Source organism: Pantherophis guttatus, chromosome 10, assembly GCF_059756535.1.
Source record: "Pantherophis guttatus breed Tessera chromosome 10, ASM5975653v1, whole genome shotgun sequence".
NCBI classification, from domain to species: Eukaryota; Metazoa; Chordata; class Lepidosauria; order Squamata; family Colubridae; genus Pantherophis; species Pantherophis guttatus.
In genome coordinates, this window is record NC_142072.1 from 4388844 (window position 1) to 4403660 (window position 14817).

At 44.2% G+C, this 14817-nt stretch overlaps 1 protein-coding gene across 1 annotated transcript in view; it reads left to right on the forward strand.

Annotated features, from left to right (window-relative positions):
• Positions 1–10676, forward strand: part of LOC117677587 (cell adhesion molecule CEACAM5-like) — a 28919-nt gene extending 18243 nt beyond the window's left edge. The window contains exons 10-14 of the mRNA XM_087876418.1: positions 3305–3565; positions 5268–5540; positions 7974–8222; positions 8348–8383; positions 10575–10676. Coding sequence (XP_087732544.1) covers positions 3305–3565; positions 5268–5540; positions 7974–8222; positions 8348–8376 — 812 coding nt within the window. The 3' untranslated portion in view covers positions 8377–8383; positions 10575–10676. The remainder of the gene's footprint in view (positions 1–3304; positions 3566–5267; positions 5541–7973; positions 8223–8347; positions 8384–10574) is intronic.
• Positions 10677–14817: the final 4141 nt, after the last annotated feature.

Here is a 14817-nt window from a genome sequence, read left to right on the forward strand (position 1 = left end):
GTGAGTATTTGGCGTCCATCTCCTCCAGCTCAGTTTTACATGTCACCTATGGAGGTGTTATTTTACATTGCAGGGTCTCTGTAGAGGACATGTTAAAATCCATCTGACACATGAGGTGTCCTCTGTCATAATGTGTGGGGGGGGGCGGCGGGGGGGACGACCTAAAGAGAGAATAAGTTCTACTCTTTCAAAAACAGCCTGATCAAGAAGAAAGAAAGAGAGAGGGAGGGAGGGAGGGAGAAAGGAAAGGAAAGGAAAGGAAAGGAAAGGAAAGGAAAGGAAAGGAGGGAGGGAGGGAGGGAAGGAGGGAGGGAGGGAAGGAAGGAAAGAAAGATTCAAAGTAAAGATTCAAAGGAAGGAAGGAGGGAGGGAGAGAAGGAAAGAAAGATTCAAAGGAAAGATTCAAAGGAAGGAGGGAGGGAGGAAGGGAGAGAAGGGGGGAAGGAAGGAAAGAAAGATTCAAAGGAAGGAAGGAAGGAAAGATTCAAAGGAAAGATTCAAAGGAAGGAAGGAGGGAGGGAAGTAAGGAAAGAAAGATTCAAAGGAAAGATTCAAAGGAAGGAAGGAAGGAGGGAGGGAAGGAAAGAAAGATTAAAAGGAAGGAAGGGAGGAGGGAGGGAGGAAGTGAGGGAGGGAAGGAAAGAAAGATTCAAAGGAAAGATTCAAGGGAAAGATTCAAAGCAAGGAAGGAGAGAGGGAGAGAGGGAGGGAAGGAAAGAAAGATTCAAAGGAAAGATTCAAAGGAAGGAAAAAGGAAGGAAAGATTCAAAGGAAGGAAGGAAGGAAAGATTCAAAGGAAAGATTCAAAGGAAGGAAGGAGGGAAGGAAGGAAAGAAAGAAAGAAAGATTCAAAGGAAGGAAGGAAAGATTCAAAGGAAGGAGAGAGGGAGGGAGCGAAGGAAAAAGATTCAAAGGAAAGATTCAAAGGAAGGAAGGAAAGATTCAAAGGAAAGATTCAAGGGAAAGATTCAAAGGAAGGAAGGAGAGAGGGAGAGAGGGAGGGAAGGAAAGAAAGATTCAAAGGAAAGATTCAAAGGAAGGAAAAAGGAAGGAAAGATTCAACGGAAAGATTCAAAGAAAGGAAGGAAGGAATATAAACGAAAGGAAGGGAGAAAAGATTATGGACGTGTGGTGAGCCCCAAAGACCATTTCTTTCTCATCAAGGCTTTATGTCCCTCAGAGAGATTGTTTCCTTATTGCACCTGAGTAATTTGGTCCAGCCTCAACTCAAAAAGTGCTTGAACCTTAACTGGGGCAAAGGACTCCCACGGTGGGGGTAAACAGCCTCTGAAGGTCAGAGGGGGGAGCATTTATGATGTTGGTAAATGCAGTGAGAAGCGTAGGCAGCACCCAGCCTCTCGGAAGAAAGACCAGCTGGAGAAGGGGAGGAAGAGGGCAGGGCAATCCGGCCGAACCCCATGACCAAATGGAGCCCATCCCTGGCCCGTAAAGAGAGGCAGCACTGCCTAGTAACCAGTCCCTCACACCAACAGGACTGGCTTCAATGAGGACTTAGCTACCATTGCCAAACAAGTCTCTTCTCTGAGCTTTGGTTAAAACACAGCAGCTAAATTCATGACAGGGATGGGGTGGTTGAAGGTTACCTTGCTCACAAGGAATTTGATAGGAGCCTTGATAGTACAGTGGTCTAAAGCACCCTGTTATTAACACCAGCTGCCTGCAATTTCTGCTGGTTCGAATCTCTCCAAGGCTCAAGGTTGACTCAGCCTTCCATCCTTTCTAAGGTAGGTGAAATGAGGACCCAGTTTGTGGGGGCAATAAGCTGACTTTGTATAAAATATACAAAAGTATGAAGGCTATTGCTTAACGCATTGTAAGCCGCCCTGAGTCTCCGGAGAAGGGCGGCATATAAATCAAATTGAAAAAAAAAAAAAAAGGAATTTCATTGACGACGCGGCCCAATTCAGACGTCCTTTTTTGTCCTTAAAGGTGTGGAGGCCTCACAATCAAGACCGTGTTTGTCTGTGGAGATTCTCAGTCATCCTGGTCGTGGTTGTCCCAACCTTTTTCAAGAGGCAACTGGACTTCCTTTGTTTTTTTTTCTTGAAGACGTTTCGCTTCTCATCCAAGAAGCTTCTTCGGTTCGGACTGAATGGTGGAGAGTAGAAGGATGTATATTCCTTGCAGTCCTCTGGTCGTTAGCGCTCTTTCTGAGAGTGCGGGGTCAAAGAGGCCATCTATATTAAGATTGAACAGCCCTCTATCAAACAGAGGGGGGAGGATACAACACTACCCGTCTCCTGTTTACAACACGGTCCTTTCAGCAGTTCCAAGAAGGTGCCACATCCATTTGCACTACTCAAATGACCCTGAGGGCACAGAGATAAACCTCCATGTGGCCTCAATGACTCTCAGGAAGAGCACTAACGACCAGATGACTGCAAAGAATATAAATCCTTCCATCCTCCACCATTCGGTCAGAATTGAAGAGGCTTCTTGGATGAGAAATGAAACTTCGTCAAGGACAGGGGTCGGCAACCTTAAACACTCAAAGAGCCACAAAGATCCTAACTGGAAGCCCCCCGTTCAATTCTGGAGCTGACCGGAAGTCCGGTTTCCCCACCATAAAGTCTCCTCCTAGCATGGCGTCCTTTTTCCTCTACCTGTCCTAACCAAAAGCCCAATCAATTGTGGAGCCGACTGAAAAACCCGCCCCTTGCCATAAAGTCTCCTCCTGGCGCGCCTTGCTTTCCCCCCCCCTAACTGGAAGCTCCTCCTCTCAAAATTGTGGCGCTGACCGGCAACAGGAGCCTCGGTGGTGCAGCGGACTAAAGTGCTGTTAAGTGCTAGCACTTAGCTGCCAGCTGCCTGCAATTAGTGCAAGTTCGAATCTCACCAGGCTCAAGGTTGACTCAGCCTTCCATCCTTTTGAGGTAGGTAAATTGAGGACCCGGATTGTAGGGGCAATAAGCCAACTTTGTATAGAACAACACTGATTAGTGGGGGCTGAAAGCCCTAATAAGCAGGTATATACAAAAAAAGTATGCAGGCTATTGCTAGAATGCATTGTAAGCCACCCTGAGTCTACGGAGAAGGGCGGCATATAAATTGGACTAATAAATAAAAACAGGGAGCCACAGCAGAGAGACAAGTGGCTCCAGAGCCGCGGGTTGCCGATCCCTGATCAAGGAAAATGAAGGAAGTCCAATTGCCTCTTGAGAAGAAAAAAAAAAATCACCTTTGGGACAATCCTGCTTGCTCTTGCGTGTGAATGGCTGGAAGTATTCCGCCGAAATTGTTCCGTTCAAATCCAAACTTTTCTGCATTGCATCTTTGTCCCTAGATGGTCCAGAGGTACCTGTCATCCGTCCAAATAACGCCTGCAATGAAAGGCACATAAACATCATACTCACCTGTCGGGCTGCTTCCTATCCCGAGCCTCAGTATACTTGGTTCCGTAATGGTGTCCGGATAGATAGCGGGCCCAAATTATTCATCGAAAACTTCAACGAGAATCAAACCGGGATCTACGTCTGCGAAGCCATGAATGAGCTCCTTCAAAAACGGTCGAGAAGCGACGTTCAGCACATTCGCTTGAAGGAAAGTACGTATGAGCAGTGGGTTTAACACTTGTGGTCCGTTGTCACTGTGGGTCTGGGGCCGAGCCCCCTTTCACCAGCATTGTTTGTGGGACTACCTGCCACAACTTAAATCAGTCTTTAAGGCACCAGGGACCCGTTCTGTCTGGAGAGAGATTTTTCCGTGGTTTCGTGTGCTGTCTGCATCCCACGGATGGGGCTTCGCTTGTTTGCGTGGCCCGGTTGCTGGCATGCCGTGGCCCAGTGCCAGTCCACGGACCAGGAGTCGGGAACCCCTGACTTAAACCTCAAAATAGAAACGATCCTTGGCTCCATTGGTTGAGAAAGGTATTGCTTATTAGTGATCAATTGTAGAGGTAGTCGTCGACTTATGACCACAATCGGCTCCAAAATATCTGTTGTTAAGTGAGACAGTTGTTAGACAGGTGACCTTCTGACAAGCTAAGTCGTGGGGGTTCACTTAACAACCGTGTTACTAACTTGACAACTGCAGTGATTCACTTAACAACTGTGGCAAGAAAGGTCACAGAACGGGGCAAAATTCATTTAAAAACCATCTTGCTTAGCCACAGAAATGTTGGGCTCAATTGTGGTTGAAAGAGAAGAAGCACTGCCTGTAATAAACAAATGTATTTATTTGTTTACTTGTACCTCGCCTGTATCGTTTCTACAAATCACTCCAGGTGGGGAACATATCCAGAACTCCTTCTTCTTCCTATTTTCCCCACAACAACAATCCTGTGAGGTGGGTTGGGCTGAGAGAGGGGGGAGAATCCAAGGTCATCCAGCTGGCTTTCATGCCTAAGGCAGGACTAGAAGTCACCATCTCCTGGTGATTGGCCCAAAGTCATTCAGCTGGTTTTCATACCTAAGCCAAGACTAGAACTCATCATCTCCTGGTGATTGGCCCGAAGTCACCCAGTTGGCTTTCATGCCTAAAATGGGACTAGAACTCCCAGTCTCCTAGTAATTGGCCCGAAGTCACCCAGTTGGCTTTCATGCCTAAAATGGGACTAGAACTCCCAGTCTCCTAGTAATTGGCCCGAAGTCACCCACTTGGCTTTCATGCCTAAAATGGGACTAGAACTCCCAGCCTCCTAGTGATTGGCCCGAAGTCACCCAGTTGGCTTTCATGCCTAAGATGGGACTACAACTCCCAGCCTCCTAGTGATTGGCCCGAAGTCACCCAGTTGGCTTTCATGCCTAAGATGGGACTAGAACTCACCATCTTTGGTGATTGGCCCAAAAGTATTCAACTGGCTTTCATATCTAAGGCAAAACAAGAACTCACCAACTCCTGATGATTGGCCCAAACTCATTCAACTGACTTTCATACCTAAGCCAAGACTAGAACTCATCATCTCCTGGTGATTGTCCCCAAGTCCCACAGCCGTCTTTTATGTCTAAGGTGAGACTAGAACTCATGGTCTCCAGGTTTCTAGTCTGATGCCCCAACCACTAGACCAGTGTTTCTCAACCTTGGAAGCTTGAAGATGGGTGGACTTCAACTCCCAGAATCCCCCAGCCAGCGCTGCTGGCTGGGGGATTCTGGGAGTTGAAGTCCACCCATCTTCAAGCTTCCAAGGTTGAGAAACACTGCACTAGACCGAACTGCCTCTCCATTATCCTTCTCCATTCCTGCACTTTGCTTTTGTTGTGTGGTCTCTTTCTCCTTCTGCATCATCAGCTCTTTTGCCCTCCTTGCAGGTTGCGTGAGTGATGTAAACATCAGCGGTTCATCAGAAGGCATAGAGGGTAGAAACATCTCCTTGAACTGCACAGCCAAAGGTGATGAAGTTCAGTATTCTTGGATGAAAGAAAACCAGCCCGTGAATGAAGATGAACGTATCTCTTTTGCAAACAACAACCAGACCCTCAATTTCCACCCATGTCATCGAACTGATGCTGCTAAATATAAGTGCCACGCTCACAACAACTACTCTTCCGATGAAAGCGATTTCTTTGGCTTAAGTATCGTATGTAAGTCAACGGGCCTTACTTTGCGTTTGGGTTAAGAGAGGGGCCAACCTCTCATATGGAGCAGGGGTGGGTTCTAAATTTTTTTTACTACCGGTTCTGTGGGCGTGGCTTATTTTGTGGGTGTGGCTTGGAGGTCATGTGACTAGGTGGGCGTGGCTAGCTGGTCAGAGTCATTTCTGGAAGGTCCTCGCACTTACGACCAGTCCTCGCACTTAGGACCTGACTCATTTGTTTGCTTTTAACACTGATCAGCTGTAGGGCGGCCCTTTGAAGCCCCGCGGCAAGAGTTTAAACAGTTTTTTTTCCCCTCTAGTCATCAGCTGGGACTCAGGAGGCAGCAATAGATTGGGGGTGGGACCAAATAAAAGGTAAGAATAACGTGGGAGGGTGGGGGGGAGAACCGGTTTGGTGACATCATATCGTCACGGCTACCGGCTTGGCCGAACCGGACCGAACCGGGAGGAACCCACCACTGATATGGAGGCTAAAACATACAAAGAACGGATGCAGGAATTGGGCAGGTCTAGTTTAATGAAAAGAAGGACCAGGGGTGAGAGGATAACAGTGTCCCAATATCTCAGGGATTGCCATAAAGAAGAGGGGGTCAACTTATTCTCCAAAGCACCTGAGGGTAGGACAAGAAGCAATGGGTGGAAATTAATCAAGGAGAGAAGCAACTTAGAACTAAGGAGGAATTTCCTGACAGTTAGAACAATTAATCAGTGTAACAACTTGCCTCCAGAAGTTGTAAATGCTCCAACACTGGAAGTTTTTAAGATGTTGGACAACCATTTGTCTGATGTGGTGTAGGGTTTCCTACTTGAGCAGGGAGTTGGACCTCCAAGATCCCTTCCAGCTCTATTCTGAATTGACTGAATTGGATATATCTAGTTTAGTGAAAAGGACTAGGGGTGACATGATAGCAGTCTTCCAATATCTCAGGGGCTGCCAGAAAGAAGAGGGGTCAACCTATTTTCCAAAGCCCCTGAAGGCAGGACAAGAAGCAATGGGTGGAAACTAATCAAGGAGAGACGCAACCTAGAACTAAGGAGAAATTTCCTGACAGTTAAAACAATTAATCAGTGGAACAACTTGCCTCCAGAGATTGTGGGTACTCCATCACTGGAGGTTTTTAAGAAGAGATTGGACAACCATTTGTCAGATATCATATAGGGTTTCCTGCTTGAGCAGGGGGTTGGACTAGAAGACCTCCAAGCTCCCTTCCAACTGTTATTCTATTATTCTGTTTTTCCTTCTTATTCTGGAACAGAAGAAAAGAGTCAGCAACTAGAAAACCGAGTGCAGGCTACAAAGAGAGGGTTGTTTGCCTCACAAGCTTTCCAATTTTGTCAGATAAATGCAGAAGCTACCTAGGTTGTGTACTTTTTGCAAACTCTCTGTATCCTGAGGTCTTCCAAACTTACTGTTTTGAACACATTCAATTCTCAGTGTAGGGATTGTAGCGGTTTAGGTCTTGCACCGCTAAATGGCCCAGGAACAGGAGTGAAATCCAGTCGGTTCTGACAGGTTCTGGAGAACCGGTAGTGGAAATTTTGAGTAGTTCGGAGAACCAGAAAATATCACCTCTGGCTGGCCCCAGAATGGGGTGGGAATGGAGATTTTGCAGTATCCTTCCCCTGCCATGCCCACCAAGCCACGCCCATAGAACCGGTAATAAAAAAATTTGAATTTCACCACTGCCCAGGAAATCACCACCTCATTTGGCAACCTAGGGGCTACATTCAAATGAAGTGGTAAATTGAGTTCATTTTAAACTTGGTTTGTTTGGGAGGGGTTCAGTAAATCAGCATGTTTTATGAACCCAGCCTGTTTCTCAACCCCAAATCTGGGTTGATTTAGGTTTTGCCAAGATTGGCATTCAGGTCAGTCTAGGCCAATGTTTTTTTCAAAGTTGTTTAATTTTCAGATGCGTGGACTTCAACTCCCACAGTTCAACTTCGGATTGCTGGCTGTGGAATTCTGGGAGTTGAAGTCCGCCCATCTGAAAATTGCCAACTTTGAAGAAAGACTGACCTACCGTGTTTCCCCGAAAATAAGACCTCCCTGGATAATAAGCCCTCCCCAAAATATTTAAGTGCACGTGCAGCCGGTCCCCGCCATTTCCTCTGGTTAGGGTTAGGGAGACAGAGCTGGAAATCAGGTAAGACGGCAAGAGGAGCCTCGTCTTGTTCCACGTGCCCCAAAATAATGAGACTTCCCCCAAAAATAAGGCCAAGCGCTTATTTCAAGATGCAAAAAAAATATAAGACAGGGTCTGATTTTCGGGAATACACGGTAGGTGACATCCAGGGCCGTCCCTTCCCCAGACCCGTTACACAAAATGAAATGGAAGCATTCTTCCTTGTATTTCAGAAGATTGCAAGGCCATGAAAGATATTCTTCTCTCTTTTAAATGATGTCTTTATCTTGCAGATGGACCTGATGCTCCTTTTATCAATGAGACAGTTGACATCAACCAGGAAAAAATCAGCCTCATGTGCGTAGCTGTTGCCTTTCCCGCCACGGAGAATAAGTGGTTTTTCAATGGAGAGCCAGTTCTGGACAACCCCAAGGTGTTCGTTCTGGAGATCTTCTCAAAGAATTCTGGGAATTATACTTGTCAAGCAACGAATCCCAGATCTAACTTAACACTCGAGACCTCTCTGGAGATTGACATGATAGGTGAGTAGAAGGAAGGAAAACCCTAAGCAAAATCCGTGGCAAAAAATAATTGAGGGGCTCCTGCCTGGGGACTGACTATGAAGACACACCTAATATTATCTTGTGATCTCTTTTTCTCTCATTAGAAAGACGAACAAGCTTAAGACGCCGTTGAGGGCATTGTAAGTATGAGTTTTTTCAGAAAATCTTCAGGAACGGTTTATATGACCTTAGTTTTCCCAAGTGTTGTGATATTTGCAAGACATCCAGGCAGGAATCCGGGACTCGCATCTGGGGTCTCCACAGCGTAGGCGAAGACAATCAAGATGGCAGCCACAACATGGAAGGTCCACCTGGTTTTATCTGAGTAGCGTGTTCGATGCACATAAAAACCAGCCAGAGCTCTGATTTCACCCTTAACTTTTTTTGGTAGACTTCAACTAGACCAGGGGTCTCCAATCTTGGTAACTTTAAGACTTGTGGACTTCAATGCCCAGAGTTCCTCAGCCAGCTTTGGAGGAACTCCAAAGTTCCTCCTCCTTTGGAGGAACAGAGTTGAAGTCCACAAGTCTTAAAGTTGCCAAGGTTGGAGACCTCTGAACTAGACAACCCCAATCGGAACCAGAATTTCCGATCCCAAGACAGGCAGTTGTTAAGTGAGTCATGCCAGGTTTTTGCTGTGGTTGTTAAGTGAATCGCTGCAGTTGTTAAGCGAGTCCTGTGAATCATTTCCACTGCTAAGCAAGGCTGCCCGATTTTATGACCTTTGTGATAAGTGAATCGTGCAGTGGCTAAGGGGATAATCCGCTTTATGGTTTTTTTGCAAGCGTTATTAAGCAAATCGCTGCAGTTGTTAAGTGGATCACGCAGGGATTAAGCAACTGCCACTTCTTCCACCGATCTAGTTTGTCGGAAGCTTGCTGGGAATGGTGATCACATGACCCTGGGATCATGAACATGTGCCGGTTGCCAAGCATCTGAATTCTGACCACGTGGAGGTGGTCAGAATGGGTTGGGTTTGGGGGAGGTGCTACGATGGTTGTAAGCGTGAGGACCAGTTGTAAATTACTTTTCCCAGTGTCAAAAAAAAGGGGGAATCTTACTACAACTCAGGGTATGTAAACATTATTTTTCAACGCCCTCCACATCTGTAACTAAAATCAAATTCCCCAAAGGCTGTTTCTGAATGGGTCTAGGACAGGGGTGGGCAAATGTGAAGTCCACAGGTTGTAAAAGAGCCACATTTGCCCACCCCTGGTCTAGGACAACTCGTCGCCACCAACTCGTCACGGGAAAACTCGCCATGGCCAACTTGCCGCGTCACAAGATCTGCACTAATATCGATGAAATGGTGGAATAGAATCATTAAAGAAAGAATGCAAAAGGAGGAACAGAGTGAAATGTGAATGGCAAAAACTAAGACCATTTTTTAATATTATTTTAAATTAGAATTAGAATAACAGAGTTGGAAGGGACCGGGGGTGAAATGCTATTGGTTCGGACCAGTTCTGACGAACCGGTAGTAAAAAAATGCTACCGGTTCGGACGAACTGGTATTTCCGACGATCAGCTGTGACGCGCAATTTATATTAGCTAGAATCATTGGATTTCCTGCTTTCTTGCTAATCTAAATCACGTGGCTCACTGGAGTCCCGTCCCCCCCATTTGCTGTTCTACTTACCTTTGCAGACTCGGAAGGCTTCAAAATGTTCCTTTTTTAGCGCTGCGTGAAGTGCGCTCTTGGTAGCAGACTCACAGAACCGGTAGCAGATTTCAGAGATTTTCACCCCTGGAAGGGACCTTGGAGGTCTTCTAGTCCAACCCCTTGCTTAGGCAGGAAACCCTTTCCCACTTCAGACAAATGGTTATCCAACATCTTCTTAAAAACTTCCAGTGTTGGAGCATTTACAACTTCTAGAGGCAGGTTGTTCCACTGATTAATTGTTCTCACTGTCAGGAAATTTCTCCTTAGTTCTAAGTTGCTTCTCTCTTTGATTAGTTTTCCCCCATTGCTTCTTCTCTGCCTTCAGGGGTTTTAGAGAATAGCTTGATTCCCTCTTTTGGGGGGCAGCCACTGAGATATTGGAACCCTACTATCATGTCACCCCTAGTCCTTGTTTCATCAAACTAGACATACCCAATTCCAGCAACCGTTCTTTATATGTTTTAGCCTCCAGCCCCTTAATCATCAATTAAATGATTCAATTGAATTGTTGAATTGTCCCATGGCAAGTTGGCTATTTCGACTTGTCCTGTGGCGAGTTCACCATGGCAAGTTGGTTGCAGAATGTTGTCCCATTCCGTTTTCAAACAGGGCCCCAGAACCGGGAACAAAAACTGTGCTTTAACCATCTGGCGTTTTCTCTGTTTTAGGTTTCTACTCTCTAATTTCTGATGCAGGCTGAAGCTTCATCTGTTTTTACGTCATTTTAAATTTTGAGTTTTTTGAAAATCTACGTTGAAACCACCTTGTAGAGTTCCTCACCCCTGCCTCTCCATTAACATTCCAACAACGGATCGTATCAATACCCAGTTATCATTTGCCTTTCCGTAATGAAAGAATGTATGCAGTCATTCAGATGGATTGAGAAGTAGGAAAATTTGCACTCAATAAATCATTCTTTTTGGCAATGGTGATGCTTTGTTGTTGTTGTTGTTGTCAGCGTCAAAATACAGTATGGTTGACCTCTTGATTCTGTGGTGTTGGAATCACTCATGTGCACCTGCATTATTAACTGGACTTCATTTTAAAAAATCTTAACAAAATAAAAAACAATCTTTAAGGCCCAAACTCACTTTCCTCTGCAGTGGAAGCCTTCCCCTTTAAATACCATATATATATATATATATTGCTCCTAGAAGCACGAAGCCGAAAACACCAGCCTGAAGATGACGAATGACATTTCGTCGAAACGTTGCCAAGACACCTCCAATTTTACGCGGGAGAAAACCCGAATAACCAAAGACTATATATATGTGTGTGTGTGTGTGAGTGTGTGTGTGTGTGTGTGTGTGTACAGTTAATATTTCGGGTTTCTTCCCATGTAATTGTGAACATATCCCTAAAAGGGTAGAAGCGACGTTTCGACAGAATCTCATCTGCCATCATCAGGCTTATGTGATTACTTCACTTCTACCCTACGTCGCTTCTACCCTTTTAGGGATATGTTCACAATTACACGGGAAGAAACCCGAAATATTAACTGTACACACATATATACCCGTGAAAACTTACATAGACAAATATATATATATATATACACACACATATACACATATACATACATATACATATATACATACATACATATAAATAAATTAGAATAGAAGAACAGAACCGAACAGAATAGAATAGAATTCTTTATTGGCCAAGTGTGATTGGACACACAAGGAATTCGTCTTGGTGCATACGCTCTCAGAGTACATAAAAGAAAAGATACGTTCATCAAGAATCATAAGGTACAACACTTAATGATAGTCATAGAGAAACAATCAATATAAAACTTAAGGATACAAGCAACAAGGTTACAGTCATACAGTCATAAGTGGGAAGAGATGGGTGATAGGAACGATGAGAAGATTAATAGTAATGCAGACTTAGTAACTAGTTTGACAGTGTTGAGGGAATTATTTGTTCAGCAGAGTGATGACATTTTAACCAGCCTGTCTGCCTTCACATCCCAGCTTTTAACTCGGGTAGCCTCGGTCAAATCAGCTTCACTCATAACATCTCTACCCCAAACGTCGTTCAATCTGCAACAGGACTTTGCATTAGTAGGGATCAACCACATTGGGTTATTTATTTTATGGATTTGTTGACCACTTCCCATTCTTATAAACCTTGAGACAGTTTGTATTGAGAAGAAATAGCTTGGAAGAGCGTTATAGCTCCCGCTGCCTTAAGAAAGTTCAAAACATTCTTAAAGATCCATCTCATCCTGGGCATCCTTTTTTTTTTTTGAACTATTACCATCTGGCAGACGGTACAGGTCAATAAAAAGGAGCCTGAGTGGCGTAGGAGGCTAATGCCTCCTACTAAGGCAGCATTTAACATCCAGCTGCCTGCAATTACTGTGAGTTCAATTCTCACCAGGCTCAAGGTCGACTCAGCCTTCCATCCTTTCTAAGGTGGGTAAAATGAGGACCTAGATTGTGGGGGTAATAAGCTGACTTTGTATAAAATATACAAAAGGATGAAGGCTATTGCTTAGCGCATTGTAAGCCGCCCTGAGTCTCCGGAGAAGGGCGGCATATAAAAATAAATAAAAATAAAAAAATAAAAAAGACAACGACACATAGGCTGAAAAACAGCTTCTATCCCAGGGCAGTAACTATATTGAATTCTACGGTATAGTGCAATATCGGGTTTTCAATTTCAATTATATAGAATGTAGAGGATGTAAGTTTGTGTTTTTATTTTTATAGTTATAATGTACACTGAAGACGGCATTTAATTTCGTTGTACCACGGGCAACAACAATAAAGTAAATTATAAACTATAAATAGAAAATATAAAGAGTAAAGTAACCGAACATAATACAGGATTAAACTGAACCACACATGCAGAGTTCAGGCTAACTACTTTACAGATAGTCCTCCGCTTACGACCACAAATGAGCCCAAAATTACTGTTGCTAAGCGAAAACTGTTTTTAAGTGAGTTTTGCCCCATTTTACAGCCAATCCTGCCACAGTGGTTAAGTAAATCACTACAGTTGTTAAGTAAGTAACCCGGTCGTTAATTAAATCAGGCTTCCCTGTGGCCTTTGATGGTCAGAAGGTCGCAAAACATGACCCTGGGACACTACAACTGTTATAAATATCAGTGGCCAAGCATCCAAATTTTGATCATGTGATCAGGGAGATGCTGCAACAGTCATGTGTGAAAAAAATGGTCATAAGTCTCTTTTTTCAGTGGCGTTATAACTTTGAACGGTCACTAAACAAATGGTTGTAAATCGAGGACTTCCTGCATTATGTCCTGCCTATAATCTCCCAGCCAACTCTTGGTAACAATTAGATAAGGCTCCGAGGAACTTGGAGGGGAGGAGAACGGTCCTAGGCCTTTTGTGATTGCAGAGTGACTCTAGACTAGGGACACGTTTGATGCCTCCTCCCTGCCAGACTGAGTAGGCCAAAGTCAATTTCTCTCTCCAAAAGATTTGCCAGAAAGTACCTATAAATTGGCATTCTGTGCTTTGTAACACACCCAGGGACCTCATCTTGGCCACCTTAGCTGTCAGTCAACAACATGAGACATGATAAATTGGTTTTATTTTTAACTAGACAACCCTGTGGCATGTTAGATCACCCTTTGAGAGAACGTAAGTACAGTCTAATGTGACCACAATTAACATTAAATTTTAGGGGTGTCTATGGAGATTCTCAATCATCCAGGTGCTTTTTCTAAAAGGCAATGGGACTTTCTTGGCTGTTTGTCTTTGAAAACGTTTCACTTCTCATCCAATAAAGGAGAATATTTATAGCTCAGGGTTGAAACGAGGGGTCCTTGGTGCTCTCTGAGCTTGGTTGTTTCCTTGCAGATGTTTCATTATCCAATTAGATAACAACATCAGCGCTAGAACTGAAGAAGCTTTGTGGATGGGAAGTGAAATGTCTTCAAAGAAAACAAAATACAGGTGCCCTTTTGGAAAAAGCAACTCTCAGACTTTACATTTTAGGCTGACCATATTTATTTATTTATTTATTTATTAAATTTATATACCGCCCTATTCCTAAGGGACTCAGGGCGGTGAACAGCGAACGATAAAAATACATGTAATACAAACGTTAATAAAAAACCAATTAAAATATACTAAACACTCTGGTCCTAGATAATTCAAGACATCCCAGTTTAAAATAAAATCAAAAAGCAATATAAAGGGAAAGTTAGGCCAGGCCGGCCTGCTGAACATATGTTAAAATAAAAATATGTTTTTATTCCAAATATATCATGAATAGGAAAATAGGAGTAGTGGTAAATGCACTTCAATAATGAATCCATATCTCCTTACCTGAATTGAGAAACAGAAGGACAAACCACAAGTGGGCAAAAAAGCAGGTGTGGGAGTGACTTCCGACTTCCTATTGGCTTCCCCAAGGACTTGTGCGAAGCCGTCAGGGAATGTCAGAAATCATGTTGATTATGGAGACACTGCAACCTCCACAACTTTGTGAATAAAGCTGATCTAAAATAGATCAGGAAAATGGAACAATTCTTCAAACCAGGGGTGAAATCTACTTACCTTCCTTACCGGTTCGGAAGTGCATGTGCGCGCGCGGATTCTCTGCGCATGTGCAAACCCTTCTGCGCATGTGCAGAGGGTAAAAAGCAGGTTACTTCCTGGTTAAAACCAGGAAGTAGCGACGACCGGGCGGATGGGCGGAGCCTTGTGCTACTGTAGCTACCAGTTCTCCAAATCACCCACTGCCATTGCTACCGGTTCAGCCGAACCGGTCCAAACCGGTAGCATTTCACCCCAGCTTCAAACCCACATATTATCAATAATTAGAAGACGGGGTGAGATGCTTCTAAAATATTCAGTCAAAGGCCAAACGATCACAAAACCTCGTAAAAGAAAAATGACATCGGACTTTGCCATAGCGCTTTGTGACTA